General features: G+C 61.6%; 1 protein-coding gene across 5 annotated transcripts in view; it reads left to right on the top strand.

The window, feature by feature from the left end:
• Positions 1-14,417, top strand: part of CARS1 (cysteinyl-tRNA synthetase 1) — a 47,219-nt gene extending 32,802 nt beyond the window's left edge. For 3 of the 5 annotated variants that reach the window (XM_012536128.3, XM_004278138.4, XM_033402518.2), the window contains 11 exons: positions 111-240; positions 326-429; positions 810-907; positions 1,081-1,270; positions 1,766-1,834; positions 4,120-4,201; positions 9,886-9,966; positions 10,513-10,580; positions 12,999-13,058; positions 13,460-13,543; positions 14,127-14,417. In XM_012536128.3, the coding sequence (XP_012391582.1) occupies positions 111-240; positions 326-429; positions 810-907; positions 1,081-1,270; positions 1,766-1,834; positions 4,120-4,201; positions 9,886-9,966; positions 10,513-10,580; positions 12,999-13,058; positions 13,460-13,543; positions 14,127-14,261 (1,101 nt within the window). In that variant the 3' untranslated portion in view covers positions 14,262-14,417. Of the gene's footprint in view, positions 1-110; positions 241-325; positions 430-809; positions 908-1,080; positions 1,271-1,765; positions 1,835-4,119; positions 4,202-9,885; positions 9,967-10,512; positions 10,581-12,332; positions 12,883-12,998; positions 13,059-13,459; positions 13,544-14,126 lie in introns of those variants that run through there. The other 2 variants (XR_007478949.1, XR_007478948.1) reach the window with 2 other exon arrangements.
• Positions 14,418-15,010: the final 593 nt, after the last annotated feature.

The raw sequence follows: 15,010 nt of genomic DNA, 5'->3' as shown, positions 1-15,010 counted from the left end.
TCACGCCGGGCGGCGCTCCTTCTGCACGTCAGGCGCCCAGAAAGCGGCCGGCACCCTCTGTCCGGCCTGCAGCGGCGCCCCTGACCCCCGCGCCCACCCTGTCCACTCAGGCCTACTTTGAAAACGACTGCTGGGTCAGGTACTTCCTGCACACGGGCCACCTGACCATCGCCGGCTGCAAGATGTCCAAGTCGCTCAAGAACTTCATCACCATTAAAGACGCGCTGAAGAAGCACTCAGGTAAAGAGGCCTGGACGCTTCTGTTGTCGGAGGCACGGGGTTGGAGCTGCTCGGGAGGTAAGGAGCCCCGCGCCTCTCTCCCCAGCCCGGCAGCTGCGCCTGGCCTTCCTCATGCACTCGTGGAAGGACGCGCTGGACTACTCGGCCAACACCATGGAGTCGGCGCTGCAGTACGAGAAGCTCCTGAACGTGGGTCCCGCCTCCCCGAGGCAGCTCTGGGCCAGCACAGGGGGAGGTGGTGCCTGCTCCCCATGTCCCCCAGAGGGAACGGGACGCGGCCAAGGCCACTAAGCTCTGGGGGGAGGCCAGCTCCGCGCCACCTTCCCAAGACACCTCATGTCACGTGTGGCGCCTTTCATTCAGCCCCACCTGCTGGCTGCACCTCAGGGGCCCCCAAGGCTGAAACCGGACCCACTTGTCTCAAAGGAAAACCTTTCCCTTCCCTTCCTACACCTGTGTGACGTTCAGATCGCACCTGCAGTGGAGGCACGTCAGTAGAACGGCTCTTTCCCAGGTTTCTCTGGGATGGAAAGGTCTGAATGCTCTTAAAAGGAATTTTCATATTTTAGGAGTTTTTCTTAAACGTGAAAGACCTCCTCCGAGCCCCCATTGAGGTAGCCGGTCAGTTTGAGAAGTGGGAAGACAAGGAAACAGAGCTGAACAAGAGGTGAGGCGGCGCCTTCTCTCTGGGGCCCACGGGCGGTCCCCGCAGCACGCCCGCCAGTGGGGAGGCCGGTGGCGCCATCCCTCCCACTCGTGCAGAGCCACGCTCAGAACGGGCCGCCCCGGAAAGGTCGTCTGTCTGATGCCCCCCGCCTTCCTCTTCCGCTTCCCGTTCAGCTTTTACGACAAGAAGGCGGCGGTCCACGAGGCGCTCTGTGATAATGTCGACACGCGCACCGTCCTGGAGGAGATGCGGGCTCTGGTTGGCCAGTGCAACCACTACATGGCAGCGCGGAAGGCCGCGAGGAGGAGGCCCAACCGCGCCCTGCTGGAGAGCATCGCCCGGTACCTCACGCACATGCTGAAGGTGAGCCCCCTGCGACGGTGCCCGTGCGGGCCCGTGGGTCACGGGAGCTGCGCTGCTCTGTTCTCAGGTCCTGCCACGCCTGTGCCCGAGACAGCAAGCCCCCCGCCCCTGCCCTCGCTCCGAGCAATTTCGCCTCTTTGCCTCTGCTTTTCCCCTCCTGTCTGGAGGTTTGAAAAGCACCAGGGCTTTCTCCCACAAGTGGCCCTAACATGTTGTTCACCACGCCCACCTCGTGCTGATAAGTCCCGGGTCCTCTGCAGGGGGCTCCGTGGTCCAGCGGCTCAGGCTGGGAAGGGGCCGGAAGGGCAGCAGGAGCCAGACCTCGTCCTGGGTCAGGTGCGGGGGCACCTAGGCCTAGGTTTCCGTCTCTCCCCACCCGGCAAGGCCGTCGGCACTTCGGCCCGCCCCTCCCGGGCGCAGCAGCGTGTTTCGAGGACCGGTCCCCGCCTGCCACCTCTCAGGACCTCCTGTCCTGCATGCCTCTTTCTTCCCTAGATCTTCGGGGCCATAGAAGAGGAAAGCTCCCTGGGTTTCCCCGTTGGAGGACCTGGAACCAGCCTCAATGTGAGTAAAGCACACCTGGGCCCAGAGAAGCTCCCTGCTGGCCGCCCCGCCAATTTGGTGTTCCCTCCTGGGGCGTCTGAGACCAGCAGTAGGTCCCAGCCTGCCCTGGGCCCTCCAGCCTGAGCCCCACGTGGCCGAGTCTCGGCCTGGCTGGGGAGTTGGGCACAGTCCGCCCCCGTCCTCACCACCAGCTGTGTTGTCTTTGTGAGCTCGGTCCCAGGAGACCAGGCTGCACGGGACGGTCCTCAGCCCCCAAGCATCTGAGCCATGGCCGCGGGGCATCACCACGGCCATGGGCGTCACTACGGCCATAGGGCGTCAGGAGTCCCGCACCCGCGTTTCCCGGCATGCGTGCACCTGTAGGCAGACAACATGTGGAACCGTCTGTCCAGTGGGTCCGTGCAAGTGAGAAAACTCGCCAGTGGTTGTTGGTGTCTCCTTCGAACTTGGCATCCGGGCAGACACACGGTTTCTGCTGCGGGAGGAACATCACGTAGGACAGGCACACACTCAGGTTCATCTGAGACGCGCTCGCCCTCCTCCCGTGGTCGGGAACGCTCTTCAAGTATTTGGTTAGAAGGCACATATAAATGCGTACACGTAACGGGTCAAGTCCAAAGTAAAAAGGCAAAACCTTTTAAAAGTCCTGTTACCCAGTGAGGGACGGCGTGAGGCACTCTCTCCTGCGGACGGAGTTTAGGGGTGTTTCCCCAGGAGCTGACTTGCACCCCAGGAAACAGAATGCCAGGCCCTGTCCCCGGGCCCCTTGTCAGCCTTGGAAGTGGCTGTTGCTGTGGTACTTGGTGCTTTTTAGGAAGGAAACCCACGCGGTTGCTTTGTTTTCTCGTGTAAGCAATACTAGACGTGTATTTTCTTTAAGGAGAAACACACACTAGAAACACCTTGGAAGGAAGTCTGCCTTTGAGCTTTAAAAAAATGTGTCCAGGGCTTCCCTGGTGGCGCAGTGGTTGAGGGTCCGCCCGCCGATGCAGGGGTCGTGAGTTCGTGCCCCGGTCCGGGAGGATCCCACGTGCCGTGGAGCAGCTGGGCCCGTGAGCCATGGCCGCTGAGCCTCCGCGGCGGTGAGAGGCCCACGTACCACAAAAATAAAAAATAAAAAAATGCGTCCAGCATCGGATGCCTGGTGTTTCTGGCCCCCAAGCCTCCTCCACCCGCCCTTTGAAGAGAGCTGCCTGGAATAAGCGGCCCCGAGAAGCGTGGTGGGTGCCGGCTGGGCCGAAGGACAGGCCCGAAGTCATGCCTTTCAGAGTTCACGGCTTTACTTCCAGACCTGCATGGTTTTAGGAGCAGGTCTTGAACCACCTAATACTGAGCGGTCTACAGCGTGTGCTCGGGTAGTGTAGTCAGCTGGGCCGCTGGGGGTGCCGGCCTGAGACCCTCCTCCAGGCCGACCTCAGGCACGCTGGCCAGCTCCCCGCAGCGAGGCTCCCCCGCGGCCGTGTGCGTGTGCGGGCGGGTAGGCGTGTCCTCAGCCCACGCGCAAGATTGGGCCTGAAGTCGCTTAGGCCGTGCTGAGGGCTTGGCAGCCTCACCAGCCTTTGCATTTAATCGTTGGGATTTTGGTCACTGAGCTGCACGGAGGCACGGAGACCTTGCTCAAAAGTCTAGTGGAAAAATATGGTAGATGTAACAAAAAAGGTTTTCCATAAAATTGTTATTTCTCTGGTTTGGATTCGCCCTCTTGGGTTTTCCTTTTCCAGTGGGCTTTGCGTCCCATGGCCACCCCTGAGTCACCGCGGGTGGTTCAGTGTTGCGCAGATGTGAGGGTGCGTGTGGACAGCAGACAGTTGATGGTACACAGGCGTGTGTGTGGCCTCAGGTCGGACCCAAGCACGGCCGGGCTCCGTGGTGCCGGCCCCAGTGGAAGGGAGGCCCCAGCCCAGGAGGAACGGCCTCAGCCTCGGAAAACCATCCCTCCTGGGAACGCCCAGTGTCACCTTACGGACAGGCTTTTAATAGCCGTGTGTCTGCCTGAGACAAAGGGGCTCCTGTGAGCCACTGGGCGGGGCCGCCCACAGGACTCAGTTCGCTGGGGGGAAGGGGACCCTCTTACTGTGCTGTCCGCGCCGCCACGCGGGACGCCCCCGTGTCCATGAGCCGACCGTCGGGGATGGGCACGCGCACCCTGGACGCAGGTCACAACGGGGCGTCTGCCAGCCACACGTCCCTTGGCAGCCCTGCCCTGAGGCGCGTGTACTGGGCTCTGTCCTTCATAAACACGAGGGTGGCTGGTCTCTCGGTGACCCAAAATGTTCTCTCCGCAGCTCGAGCCCACAGTCATGCCGTACCTGCAGGTGTTGTCGGAGTTCCGGGAAGGAGTGCGAAGGGTCGCCCGTGAGCACAGAGGTGAGGCCGTCACGCGCTCCGTGGCCTGGGCACGCCTGGCCGGTCCTCTGCTGCACGTTGTCCTGGGTGCTGTAGGCGATGAGCAGCGTCCCTGGCCTCTGATCGCTAGATCCAGGGACCCCCCCCCCCGCCCCAGTCAAGTCTGGTAGCCACACAGACGTCTAGACCAAGTGCCCCTACGGTCAGAGCAGCCGAGCAGAGCCTGGGGACACTGAGGGGCCAGCGCTTCCTCACCTCTTTTGTTTGTGGTGACTGGGTTCTGCTCTCTGGGGCGTCCGCAGGGTGAGGACTGGAGGTGTCCTTGTCCCTGCCCTGCAGAGGCTCCGTGGTGACTGCACAGCCTCTGCTGGGGACAGTTCTAGGTTCTGCTCGGGGCCTCGCCAGCGGCCCTGGGGACTTGGGATGAGCTGGGATCAGACGTGTTGTCTTTGGGGCCAGTTTTGAGCAGTTGTTAAGCGGGCGGTGAGTGGCCTCAGTCAGGCAGTCTGCTTCTTACTGTGGTGGTCTGGACTCACAAATGACCACCACGGCTGAAACTGACCTTGCGAGGTTCCGGGCCTGGTCCAGCTGCTGTCCTCACGTTGCTTCTTTAATGTTCGTGATTCGACAGAGGTGGGCAGCGAAGCCCCTGGAGGGTAGAGGCCTTGCCTGGGGTCACATGGGGGTCGGGGCAGACCCCCACTGTCGTCGCCTGGTGTGCTGTGCACCCCCCCCCCAGTCCCCTGTGTAATGAGAAGTCACACCTGGAGCTCATCCGGGTGGGGCCTCCCAAGGGTGGAGCCGGCAGAGGCCAGATAGGCGGTCAGGGAGCCTCCAGGGGAGCTATGCCTCAGTGGGGAGTGGGCAGGCCCCGGGGTGGGGCGGGAGCTGGCCGGGGCCTGTCCCAGGGCCAGCAGAGCAGGGGGACTCTACCGACAGAGAAGAAAGCAGCAGTTTCTCCTTTAGTGCCCACAGTCCGTTTGGCCAGAGAGCTCAGGCCTGGCCAGCAGGGATGTGGAGTGTGGGTGTGTGACCAGGAGAGGCTTGGGAAGTTGGGAAGAAGTTAGAAGGGCCGGGACGGGCACACGGTCAGAGTGGGAGGCCGGCAGGGCGTCGGGAGCCTCTCTGCCGCTGGAGAGATGGTAGCCATTAGCTGTCGTCGTTCTTTTACTGGGGTTAACTGTACACAATGTAGGAGTTTCCACCTCAACCATTTCTAAGTGTAAAGTTCAGTGGCCTTAAGTAATTCACATTGTTTTGCACCATCACCCCCATCCGCCTCCAGAACTTCTCCATCCTCCCAAATGGACGCTCTGTCCCCATGAACACTCACTCCCCTCCCCTCCCCCAGCCCCGGGCCCCACCGTCGCTTCCCGTCTCTGTGGATGGGACTCCTGCAGGGACCCCACGTGAGTGGAATCAGACGGGATTCGTCCTTCTGTGACTGGCTTATTTCGCTGGGCGTGATGTCCTCGAGGCTCATCCACGTTGTAGCTTGGATCAGGATTCCCTTCCTTTTTTAAAAACAAATTATTTATTAATTTTTGGCTGCACTGGGTCTTGGTGCTGCACGCGGGCTTTCTCTAGTTGAGGCGAGCGGGGGCTACTCTTCGTTGCGGTGCGCGGGCTTCTCATTGCGGTGGCTTCTCTTGCTGCGGAGCGCGGGCTCTAGGCATGCGGGCTTCGGTAGTTGTCGCACGCGGGCTCGGTAGTTGTGGCTCACGGGCTCTAGAGTGCAGGCTCAGTAGTTGTGGCACGCGGGCTTAGTTGCTCTGCGGCATGTGGGATCTTCCCGGACCAGGGCTTGAACCTGTGTCCCCTGCAATGGCAGGCGGATTCTTAACCACTGTGCTCTTCCAGGGAAGCCTCTCCCTTGCTTTTTAAGGCTGAGTAACATTCCATTGTGTGGATGGACCATATTTTGCTCATCCGTTCATCTGTGGGTGGAGCCCGTCTCCTTTTGTAGCATCTCCAAGCCTGCGCCTGACAAGGTCTCCCTGCTCACTGCCCATCTGTTTTCCACTCCCGTGTCACAGCCCCGCCCCACAGTAACCAGCCCTGATGGATGCAGGCTGCCCCGCCCTGAGCCTTGTGGCTCTGTGGACAGTACACACGGGGAAGGGTGCGGACCGCAGTTGCAGGGTACGGGGAGGTGCTGGCAGGGGCGTCCAGCAGATGGCCACACAGAGACACGCTCCTTCCCTTCTAGAGCCTGGAGTCAGAGCCCCTTGGCGTCTGCAGGGCTGTGAGGTTCCCGGGGCTAGCACGCTTTGCCAGGAGCCCTGGGAAGGTCGCCGCCTTGGCCCACGTCCAGGGAAACCTGTTTTCCTTTGCTGGGCTCCGTCGTGGTGGTGCAGCTGCTTCCTTCCAGAAGGGGCCCTGCCAGCCACCGGCGCCCCGTCTCTGTGCACCCACCACTGGGAGCCAGTCCACACAGATCCGCCCATCCCCACTGCTGTCCCAGTGCCTCTTCTCCACGGGGCAGCCTCCGCTCCTGTCTGGGCCTTGCATGAGGCTCCATCCCAGCCCCAGATTCAGGAGCCGCAACTTCAGACCCGGATTTGCACAGCATTGGGAAGACCCCAAAAGCCTTGCTTCACTCCTGCTGGCATGGCAGGTGGGCGGGGCGGGGGACAGCATCTTCTGTCTCCATGTACGGGCTTCTCCCCCCACCGCACCCTGGAGGCAAGCTCCCCGTCTGTGCTCTTTTAAGGTTGCATTAGCTGTTCTGAGACCTTTGTTCCATATGTTTAAGAGTTGGTTTATTGAATTCCTGGAAAATATCCAACTGGGGTTTTCCTTTAAACAGAAATAACTTATTGAAGTGAACTCGCGTAACGTAAGCCTGCCCGTTTTAAAGTGAACCCTTCAGTGGCGCTGAGTGCCTTCCCAGTGTTGTGCAGCCACCGTCTCCTGGTCCCAGCATGTTTCCACCCTCCAGGGTCACGCCCCCTGCCCCAGCCCCTGGCAGCCACCACCCTGTGTTCTGTCTCTGGATTGACCTGTTCTGGGCATTTCACATAAATGGAGTCGCACACTGTGCGACCTCTTTTCTCTGGCTTCTCGGCGGAATGTTTTCGGGGCTGTCCACACTGTAGCACGTGGCGGTGCTTCATTTCTTTTAGGGCAGAGTGGTCACCAGATACGTGTACCACTTCCATGTATCCGTTCAGCCGTCGATGGGTGTTTGCACCTTTGGTGAACAGGGCTGCTGTGAACATGCGTGTGTAAGCATCAGATTGGGTCCCTGTTTTAGTTGTTTTGGGTACACACTTAGGAGAGGAATTGTGGGATCATACGGTAATTCTGTGTTTAACTTTTTCAAGACCCACCAAAGTGTTTTGCATGGTGGCTGAACCATTATGTGTTCCCACCAGCGGTGCGCGCGAGGGTTCCGATTTCTCCACATCCTTGTCAGCCCCTTTTATTTTCTGTTAATAGCCGTCCTGGTGGGTGTGAAGGGGAATCTCATTGCGGCTTTGATTTGCATTTTCCCTGACGAGTAGTGACAACGAGCTGCTTGGCCGTCTGAACCTCTCCTTTGGAGAGTTGTCTATTCAGGCTCTTTGCTCGTTTTTTTTTTTTTTTTTTTTAAATAATTTTTAAAAATCTATTTTTATTTATTTATTTTTGGCTGCGTTTTTGGGTATTTGTTGCTGCGCACAGGCTTTCTCTAGTTGCGGTGAGCGGGGGCTGCTCTTCGTTGTGGTGCGTGGGCTTCTCATTGCAGTGGCTTCTCTTGCTGCGGAGCACGGGCTCTAGGTGTGTGGGCTTCAGTAGCTGTGGCACGCGGACTTAGTTGCTCTGCGTCATGTGGGATCTTCCCGGACCAGGGCTCGAACCCGTGTCACCTGCACTGGCAGGCGGATTCCTAACCACTGCACCATCAGGGAAGTCCCCCTTTGCTCATGTTTACTTGGGTCATTCGTCTTATTGAGCTGTAGGAGCTCTTTCTTTATGGTGGGCACTAGACCCTCTTCAGAAATGTAAGTCGGGAGAGGGTGGAAGAGAAAGCCAGCTCCTAAAGTGAGAAGAAGGTTTGGAAGGAAATCCCGGGGCAAGTTTGAGCTCCGTGGACCAGAGCAGGTCTCAGATGGAGGTGAGGGTCGCCCTCTCAGCCTTGTGGAGGCCACCTAGAGGATGGCGCCTGAGGGGCCCCAGGGAGGGGTGTCCCTCCCCTGGGGGTATGGCGGGGAGGCGGGGTTGGGCCTGAGGGTGTGGAGGGGAGTCGGTGGCAATGATGGCAGGGCCAGCCTGCTTCCCTTCCCGTTACGGTGAGCAAGCATCCGTTGGGCCCTTGCCTGGGCCGGTGCCCTGGGGTCTCCTCAGGGCTCTGGGGGGACCCGTCTGAGCAAGGGGCCCCGAGGGGCAGAATGAGGGGAGGGACCAGATACCAAGGGCTCGTCCCACCAGCCCTGCTGCGGGGCTGGAACGGGGCTTTTGCTTGACTGGCGCTGGGAAGCGGGAGACTGTGCGTCTCGCTGCACGTGTGGCCGGGGCTCGGGCATCCCCTGAGATGTGTGGGGCATCGTCCATTCATTCATTCACCCGTGAGTGGACTTGCGGGGCACCTGCACAGTGCTGCGGGAGCACCCCGGGTTCTGGGGACACAGTGGAGACAGGACAGGTGAGTGAGTGACCACGTGGGCCGTGGTCAGTGCTGCGGGGAGGGACAGCGCAGGGCGGGAGGGGTCTGCTTTGCTGGCGCCAGCCGGAGTTCCCACTGGCCCAGTTCTTAGCCCAGAGCTGAATCTGCTTCACCCTGAGGTCAGGGTCTCAGAGCTGGAATGTCCGGGTGAGCCTCTCCTGACGTCTGCATGAACATGTTTAGTTGGGCTTGAGCCCATATGGACTCTTCAAGCCCAAGTACAAACGGGCTGGCCTCTCCCTGGTCTGGCTGGGCATCAGACACCCTGGGCGCCGTCCGTGATGGCCGTTACAGGACTCTCCCAGGCTCCCCCGAGCTCGTGGGCCTTCACCGGCCCTAACCAGGTGGTGCAGAGGTTAACACTGTCCAGACTTGAAGGGCCCGTCCCGTCAGGCCCAGAGGCCACGCCAGCCGTCTGCTCAGCTCTGCCCACTCTGGCTGCTGCGTGTGTGCCATCTCTCCTGGAAGAGGCACTTCAAAGCCAGTGGGCCGGCCAGGCTCCCCGGGCCGCTGCCCGTTCAAGCCCTGCTCTGGGCGACCACTTCCCTCGGCTGGGGCGAGGCTGGCCAGGAGCGCCAGTGCCCAAGGCAGAGTGTCACCGAGGTGGGGCGTGGGTCCCACCCCCAGGCCTTTGGCCCCTTCTGATCCCTTGCTGGGCCGGGGCCCTGGACGGTGGGACGCGGCCGCCTCTCTCAGGATCGCCTTGCCAGGGCCGCGGGGGCTCGGCGCTCCCAGGCGCCTTCCCGAGTGACCGGGGAGCTCATTCCTGTGCAGCAGAATCCTAGTGCCCCTGGGCCTGCCGCCCGCAGGGCTCTCCCCAGTCCGTGCACCTCTGCGGTCAGTGCCCGCCTCTGAGCAGGGCCCTGAGCCAGTGCACAGGCCACGGGTCCAGGGGCTGCTCTGGGCTCACCAGTGGCCGCGACCTCTGTGTCTCGGCTTCTCCTGCATCTGTGGCCAGTGGAATAGCCCGGCCCCTCCAGAGGCACAGGGGGGCGCTCTTCCGTGGGGCCCGGGCGTTTCCGGGCCCAGTGGACCGAACCGCTTCCTCTGTCCACAGTCCCCGAGGTCCTGCAGCTCAGCGATGCCTTGCGGGACGACATCCTGCCTGAGCTGGGGGTGCGGTTTGAAGACCATGAAGGTGGGTCCTCTGGGCGTGACACGGGGTCAGGGGAGGGACACAGGGTGGAGATTGCTTTTGAGAGGAAGAACTCCGGGACGGGTCCGAGGACGCTCCGCCTTTTACGTGGTGAACCCCCCGTGATGTGTGGTCCTGGGGGACCTGTAGTTGTACCTTCGTGGGTATCACTGCCAGCACCTCCTCTCCTGCGGCCTGACTGCCCGGCGGCCCTGTTTTTGCGGGGCCACTGGCCGCCTTTTCTCATGGCCTGTCACGTGGGAGGCAGCCTGTGTCATGTGGATCGTCAGCAAGTTTCACAGCTTGTGTTTCGACTTGGTGGGAGTTTGGGCTGCATGAAAAATTATTGGATTTTAAACACTCAGATGAATGTCTTATTTTATGACTCCTGGGTGCTCGGTCTTGAGCAGCAAGGCCTCCCCACAGCACAATTAACATTTGACCTATGCGAGCAGGAAGGAGGCCCCGGCTTCTCTCGGGGGCCCCGTGGGCGGGAGTGGTGTGGGCAGCGCTGGGCTCGGCCTCGTCTCACGGCTGTTGGCCTTTCAGGACTGCCCACTGTGGTCAAGTTGGTGGACAGAGATACCTTACTGAGAGAGAGAGAAGAGAAGAAAAGGGTGAGTAAAACCGCAGTGACCTGAGCTGGGTGTTTTGGTTTTTGTTTTAAGTTGTTCTTCTTCTTATTTTTTTTTTTATTGTCTGCGTTTGGTCTTCATTGCTGCACGCTGGCTTTTCTCTAGTTGCAGCAAGCGGGGGCTGCTCTTCGTTGTGGTGCGTGGGCTTCTCATTGCAGTGGCTTCTCTTGTTGCGGAGCACGGGCTCTAGGCGCGCGGGGTTCAGTAGTTGTGGCTCGTGGGCTCTAGAGCGCAGGCTCAGTAGTTGTGGCCCACGGGCTTAGTTGCTCCGTGGCATGTGGGATCTTCCCGGATCAGGGCTCGAACCCGTGTCCCCTGCACTGGCAGGCGGATTCTCAACCACTGCGCCACCAGGGAACTCCCTGAGCTGGGTGTTTATTGAAAAAGTAAATATCACTGGAGTTTTTATACTTCATCTTTAGGAGTTGGCATTTATACTCTTAGTAAAAAGACTAGATAGGTAACTACTTGGCAATTTTCTAACAACAACAACAACAAGATCCAGCTTCTGATGAAGGACCCGGGGTACAAGGGAAGACTTGTCACCTCTAGGAAACTGCGAAGCTGACAGGTGTGGTCATACCTCGCCCTCACCTGAAGTGGTGTCTCCCTGTCCCTGGGGTTGAATGTGTCACAGTCACACCTCCACCCACTCCCGCCCCCAGCACCGTCCTTCTCACGCCTCAGATGTTACTACACCTCCGTGAGCAGGGCTGAGCCAGGGACTCCGTGAAGTGGGACAGTCCCTGCTCTCGGGGACCTCAACGTCCCATAGAAAGAGAGAGGCAGGAACAGACGCAGTGCCTGTCAGATCTGCTGGGCACAGCTCGCTGGGTGCGGGGCCCGAGAGGCCTTAAGAAGAAACCCCAGGGAGAGGAGTTTGGGAGGCTGGGAAGGGGCCTCGACAGGTGTCCACAAGGAGAACTGACGGGTGGGTGGGTGGTCAGGGAGAAGAGCGGCGAGGCTGGCCCGGGGCTTCGCTGGGCGCCGGGGACGCTGGTGTGGACGCCAGGAGGGGCCGAGCTTGAGAATTAAGGAGCCCGGGTGCCGGGGAAGGTCTGGCTGGAGTCAGGCTGGTGTGAGGTTCCGGGAGCTGGGCTTTGACCCCAGTCCAGGCCCTTCTTGGCCCCTCCCCCCCCTTCCATCCCGTTCGGTCACCCCCGCTGGCGTCACGTCCCCTGGGTCGGGTTCTCCCCATCCTTGGACACCGCAGCGTGTGGGCCGCCCCGGCCCTTCCCCGGAGGTGACGTGGGGCTCACTCCCGCTCTCCCCCCAGGCGGCCCGGGGCGTAAAGACGGGGCAGTGAACTTGGATCGGTCACCCCTGCCCATGTCTTCACTGGCCGTAAGGCCTTCGCGGGAGGGATTTGCCATACACCTTCCCCCTGGTAGCTCGAGTTTCCAGTCGAGGGAATCCCACCCCAACCCCCGTGTGTGGAGGCGCCTGGGACCACGGCCTCGTAGGCTGTCTTCTGCTCCCCCAGCGGGATAAGCACCTCTGGTCTCTAAGTGGAAAAGCAAAAGCCCTCGGCACCCATCTTCCCACCTCCCAAGCTCCGTGCCGGGTCCCTCTTCCTCCGTCCACCCTCAGCCCCTTCTGCTCTGCTCAGGTTCTCCGGTGACAAGGCGCATCCTGGGGTGGCCCCGCCCTTGACCCCTGCTCTCTGGGACCCTCCCTTTGCTTCCCCCACTGCACTGCCTGCATTTCCCGCCTCTCTGGCGTCCCCCCACCCAGGTGACCTCACCCCGTCCCAGGGCCCCTCTGCCACCTGTGTGCCTGTGACCGCCGAGTCCTCTCTGGCCCAGACTCCTGTGTCCAGCCGCCTACCTGAGGGCTCCGCTTGGCCAGGAAGCACCCGAAACCCAAGACATCCAAGAGGGAACGCGTGACCTTCGTTCCCCAAACCCGTTCCTCCTTCCTGTCCGGGGCACACGCCGTCCACATGGTGGCCCGAGCCCAAACCTCCCGAGGCAGCCTCGGGCCCCTCCTCACGGGCGCCCAGCCCAGCCCCCAGGCCCTCCCTCCCTGCCTCCTGCCGGGACGCTGCCTGCCTGGTGGGAAGTGGGCTCTGGCTCCCACCCGTCTCCTCCAGCCAGCCCCCCTCCCGCCCTCCCCAGGTGCCTGGGCCCCTCAGGGTTGGCCCTCGCCGTGCTGTCCCTGGTCCCGCACCCGACCGCAGCCCCCCTGCTGCCGGGCAGGTCTGGTCCTTTCTTCATGTTGGTTGTGCTGCAGGTGACCTCACGCATGGTGTCCAGTCACCGCCCCGTGTCGAGAGCAGGGCTGGGTCAGAGCCCAGCTCACAGGGATGGGCGGGGGGACGGCAGGGAGCTTGTCCTGTCCCTCTCCCACCCAAGAGGGGCCTGGGCAGCTCCAGCTCACGGGGCGTTTGCTGTCCCCCAGGCTGAAGAAGAAAAGAGAAGGAAGAAAGAGGAGGCCGCCAGGAAGAGACAAGAGCAGGAAGTAACGTCTGCTCAGGGGCGGGCTGCTGGCGGAAACGCACTTTGACCCCATGCCCTACCCCCTGTGCCTCCTTGGGGCCCAGCCGGGCGCCCCCTCTGCCTCCATCCCCAGCGGTGGCCCCTCATACAGTGCCCCAGGGAGGCCGGGAGCCCTGGGCAGGGACAGACGTGGCCGCGAGCTCCAGGACGGCTTCTGTGGCCTTGATCCTGCTGTGCTGCGTGCACGGCCGTACCCCTGTTCCTGCAGAAAACACCTGGCTCCCTCCTTTCACTTCCCTCTGCCCAGCCGTCGCTCCCTGAACCTGGGGGCTGGGGTGGGAGCCGACACGGGGTCACGGGCATGGGTCATGGGCATGGGTCCCCACGCGGGCTCGGAGCAGCGACCCCATGTCTGTGTTCCAGGAGGCAAGGCTGGCCAAGATGAAGGTTCCGCCCAGCGAGATGTTCTTGTCAGAAAGCGACAAGTATTCCAAGTTCGATGAAAACGTAAGAAATCCTTTCTTTCTTTTCAGAACGTTGTTAGACCATTAAATTGGGATGACAGGGGTTTTCAAACTTGGGCTGAGAAGATTCTCTGTCCAGGGTGCTGTTTGCAGGAAGGCGGGCTTATGTGGGGCTGTTTCAGGTCCAGCACGTGCAGCCCAGTACCCAGGGCCGCCCCTCCCTCACCGCGGCCCAGCGGCTCTGGTGCCGGGTGTTGTGGCCTGGGCCGGTTGATGGATTTGCAGGGACTCACCCCACAGACAATCCAGAAGGGCCATGGCACAGATGTGCCCATTGCTCCAGGGGCTCTTCAGCGTGGCTACTCATGGCTGCTTGGCCTCGAGACCCTCAGGCCTCCCTCACTGGTCTTGTACGTATTTGCTCGTATCAGAACCATGTCGACCTGGTGGGGAACGGTGCCCCTCACCCCTCAGGCAGGGGGGCACCCCAGGATGGTCGCTTCCCAGAGGCTAGCACGGGCACCTCGGAGCAGTGCGCTGGGTCCAGAGCGTGGCGGGGAGTGGATGCCAGGCAGGCGGACTGGCCTGGTCGGTGGGCGGTGACCGCCCGTGCTCTCGCCTTTCAGGGTCTGCCCACACACGACACGGAAGGCAAAGAGCTGAGCAAAGGGCAGGCCAAGAAGCTGAAGAAGCTCTTCGAGGCCCAGGAAAAGCTGCACCAGGAATACCTGCAGCTGGTTCAGAATGGAAGCGTCCCGTGAAGGCGGGGCCGAGGCTCCACACCGCCCCGGGGGCACCAGCTCCCCGCCCCGGGGACTCTGCCGCCCGCCCTCGGGGCCTAAGTTAAGGGTTCTGTCCGGAGAGGGCTGGGCCACCTCCGGCTCTGAAACGTCAGCAATAAAGTCTTCCCAACGCGAGGCCGGGCTCTGTCTGCCGTCACCCTGCATGGTCAGCGCACGAGGGGGCCCGGCCGGGCTGCGTGGTCAGCAGGTCACGACACGGGAGCTCAGGCCACTGAGCGGCTGCAGCTGAGGACTGTCCCCCCCCGCCCCTGCCCCGTGCAGATGGCTATCGGCTAATCTCTGGTGTGTAGGCGCATTAGGAGGCATTTGAGTAGGAAAAAGACAGGCTCAAGCTGGCAGAGCCCGCTGGCGCCTCGCACAAAGGCTGCTCGGCCGGGTGCCCGGGTCCTGCTGGGTCAGCTCGGCGCCCTGTCTCCGCAGCGATTCCGCGGGCGGGCGGGCCGGCTCAGCACGGCTGGCGATGAGATGGGAGGAGGGGGGATCTCAGCAGCACAGGGCAGCGATGTCCCCAGGTCCCAGCCAGGCGAGCGTGTCCTCACCAGCCTGCTCTCGCATTCTTGCTCCCGGGGCTGAGAATCCCCACCTGAGCTCCAGGCCTGGATGGAGCAGGGTGGCAGCGAGCCGGGACCGGCTCCACCTGCAGAAGCGCGGGGCCAGGTCAGATCCGCGAGAACCGGCGATGGAGCCCTCGGGGCTGGGAGACGACA

The sequence above is a fragment of the Orcinus orca genome, chromosome 8, assembly GCF_937001465.1.
Source record: "Orcinus orca chromosome 8, mOrcOrc1.1, whole genome shotgun sequence".
NCBI lineage: Eukaryota > Metazoa > Chordata > Mammalia > Artiodactyla > Delphinidae > Orcinus > Orcinus orca.
Note: the sequence above shows the minus strand (reverse complement) of the source record. Positions and strands in the feature narration are given on the sequence as shown.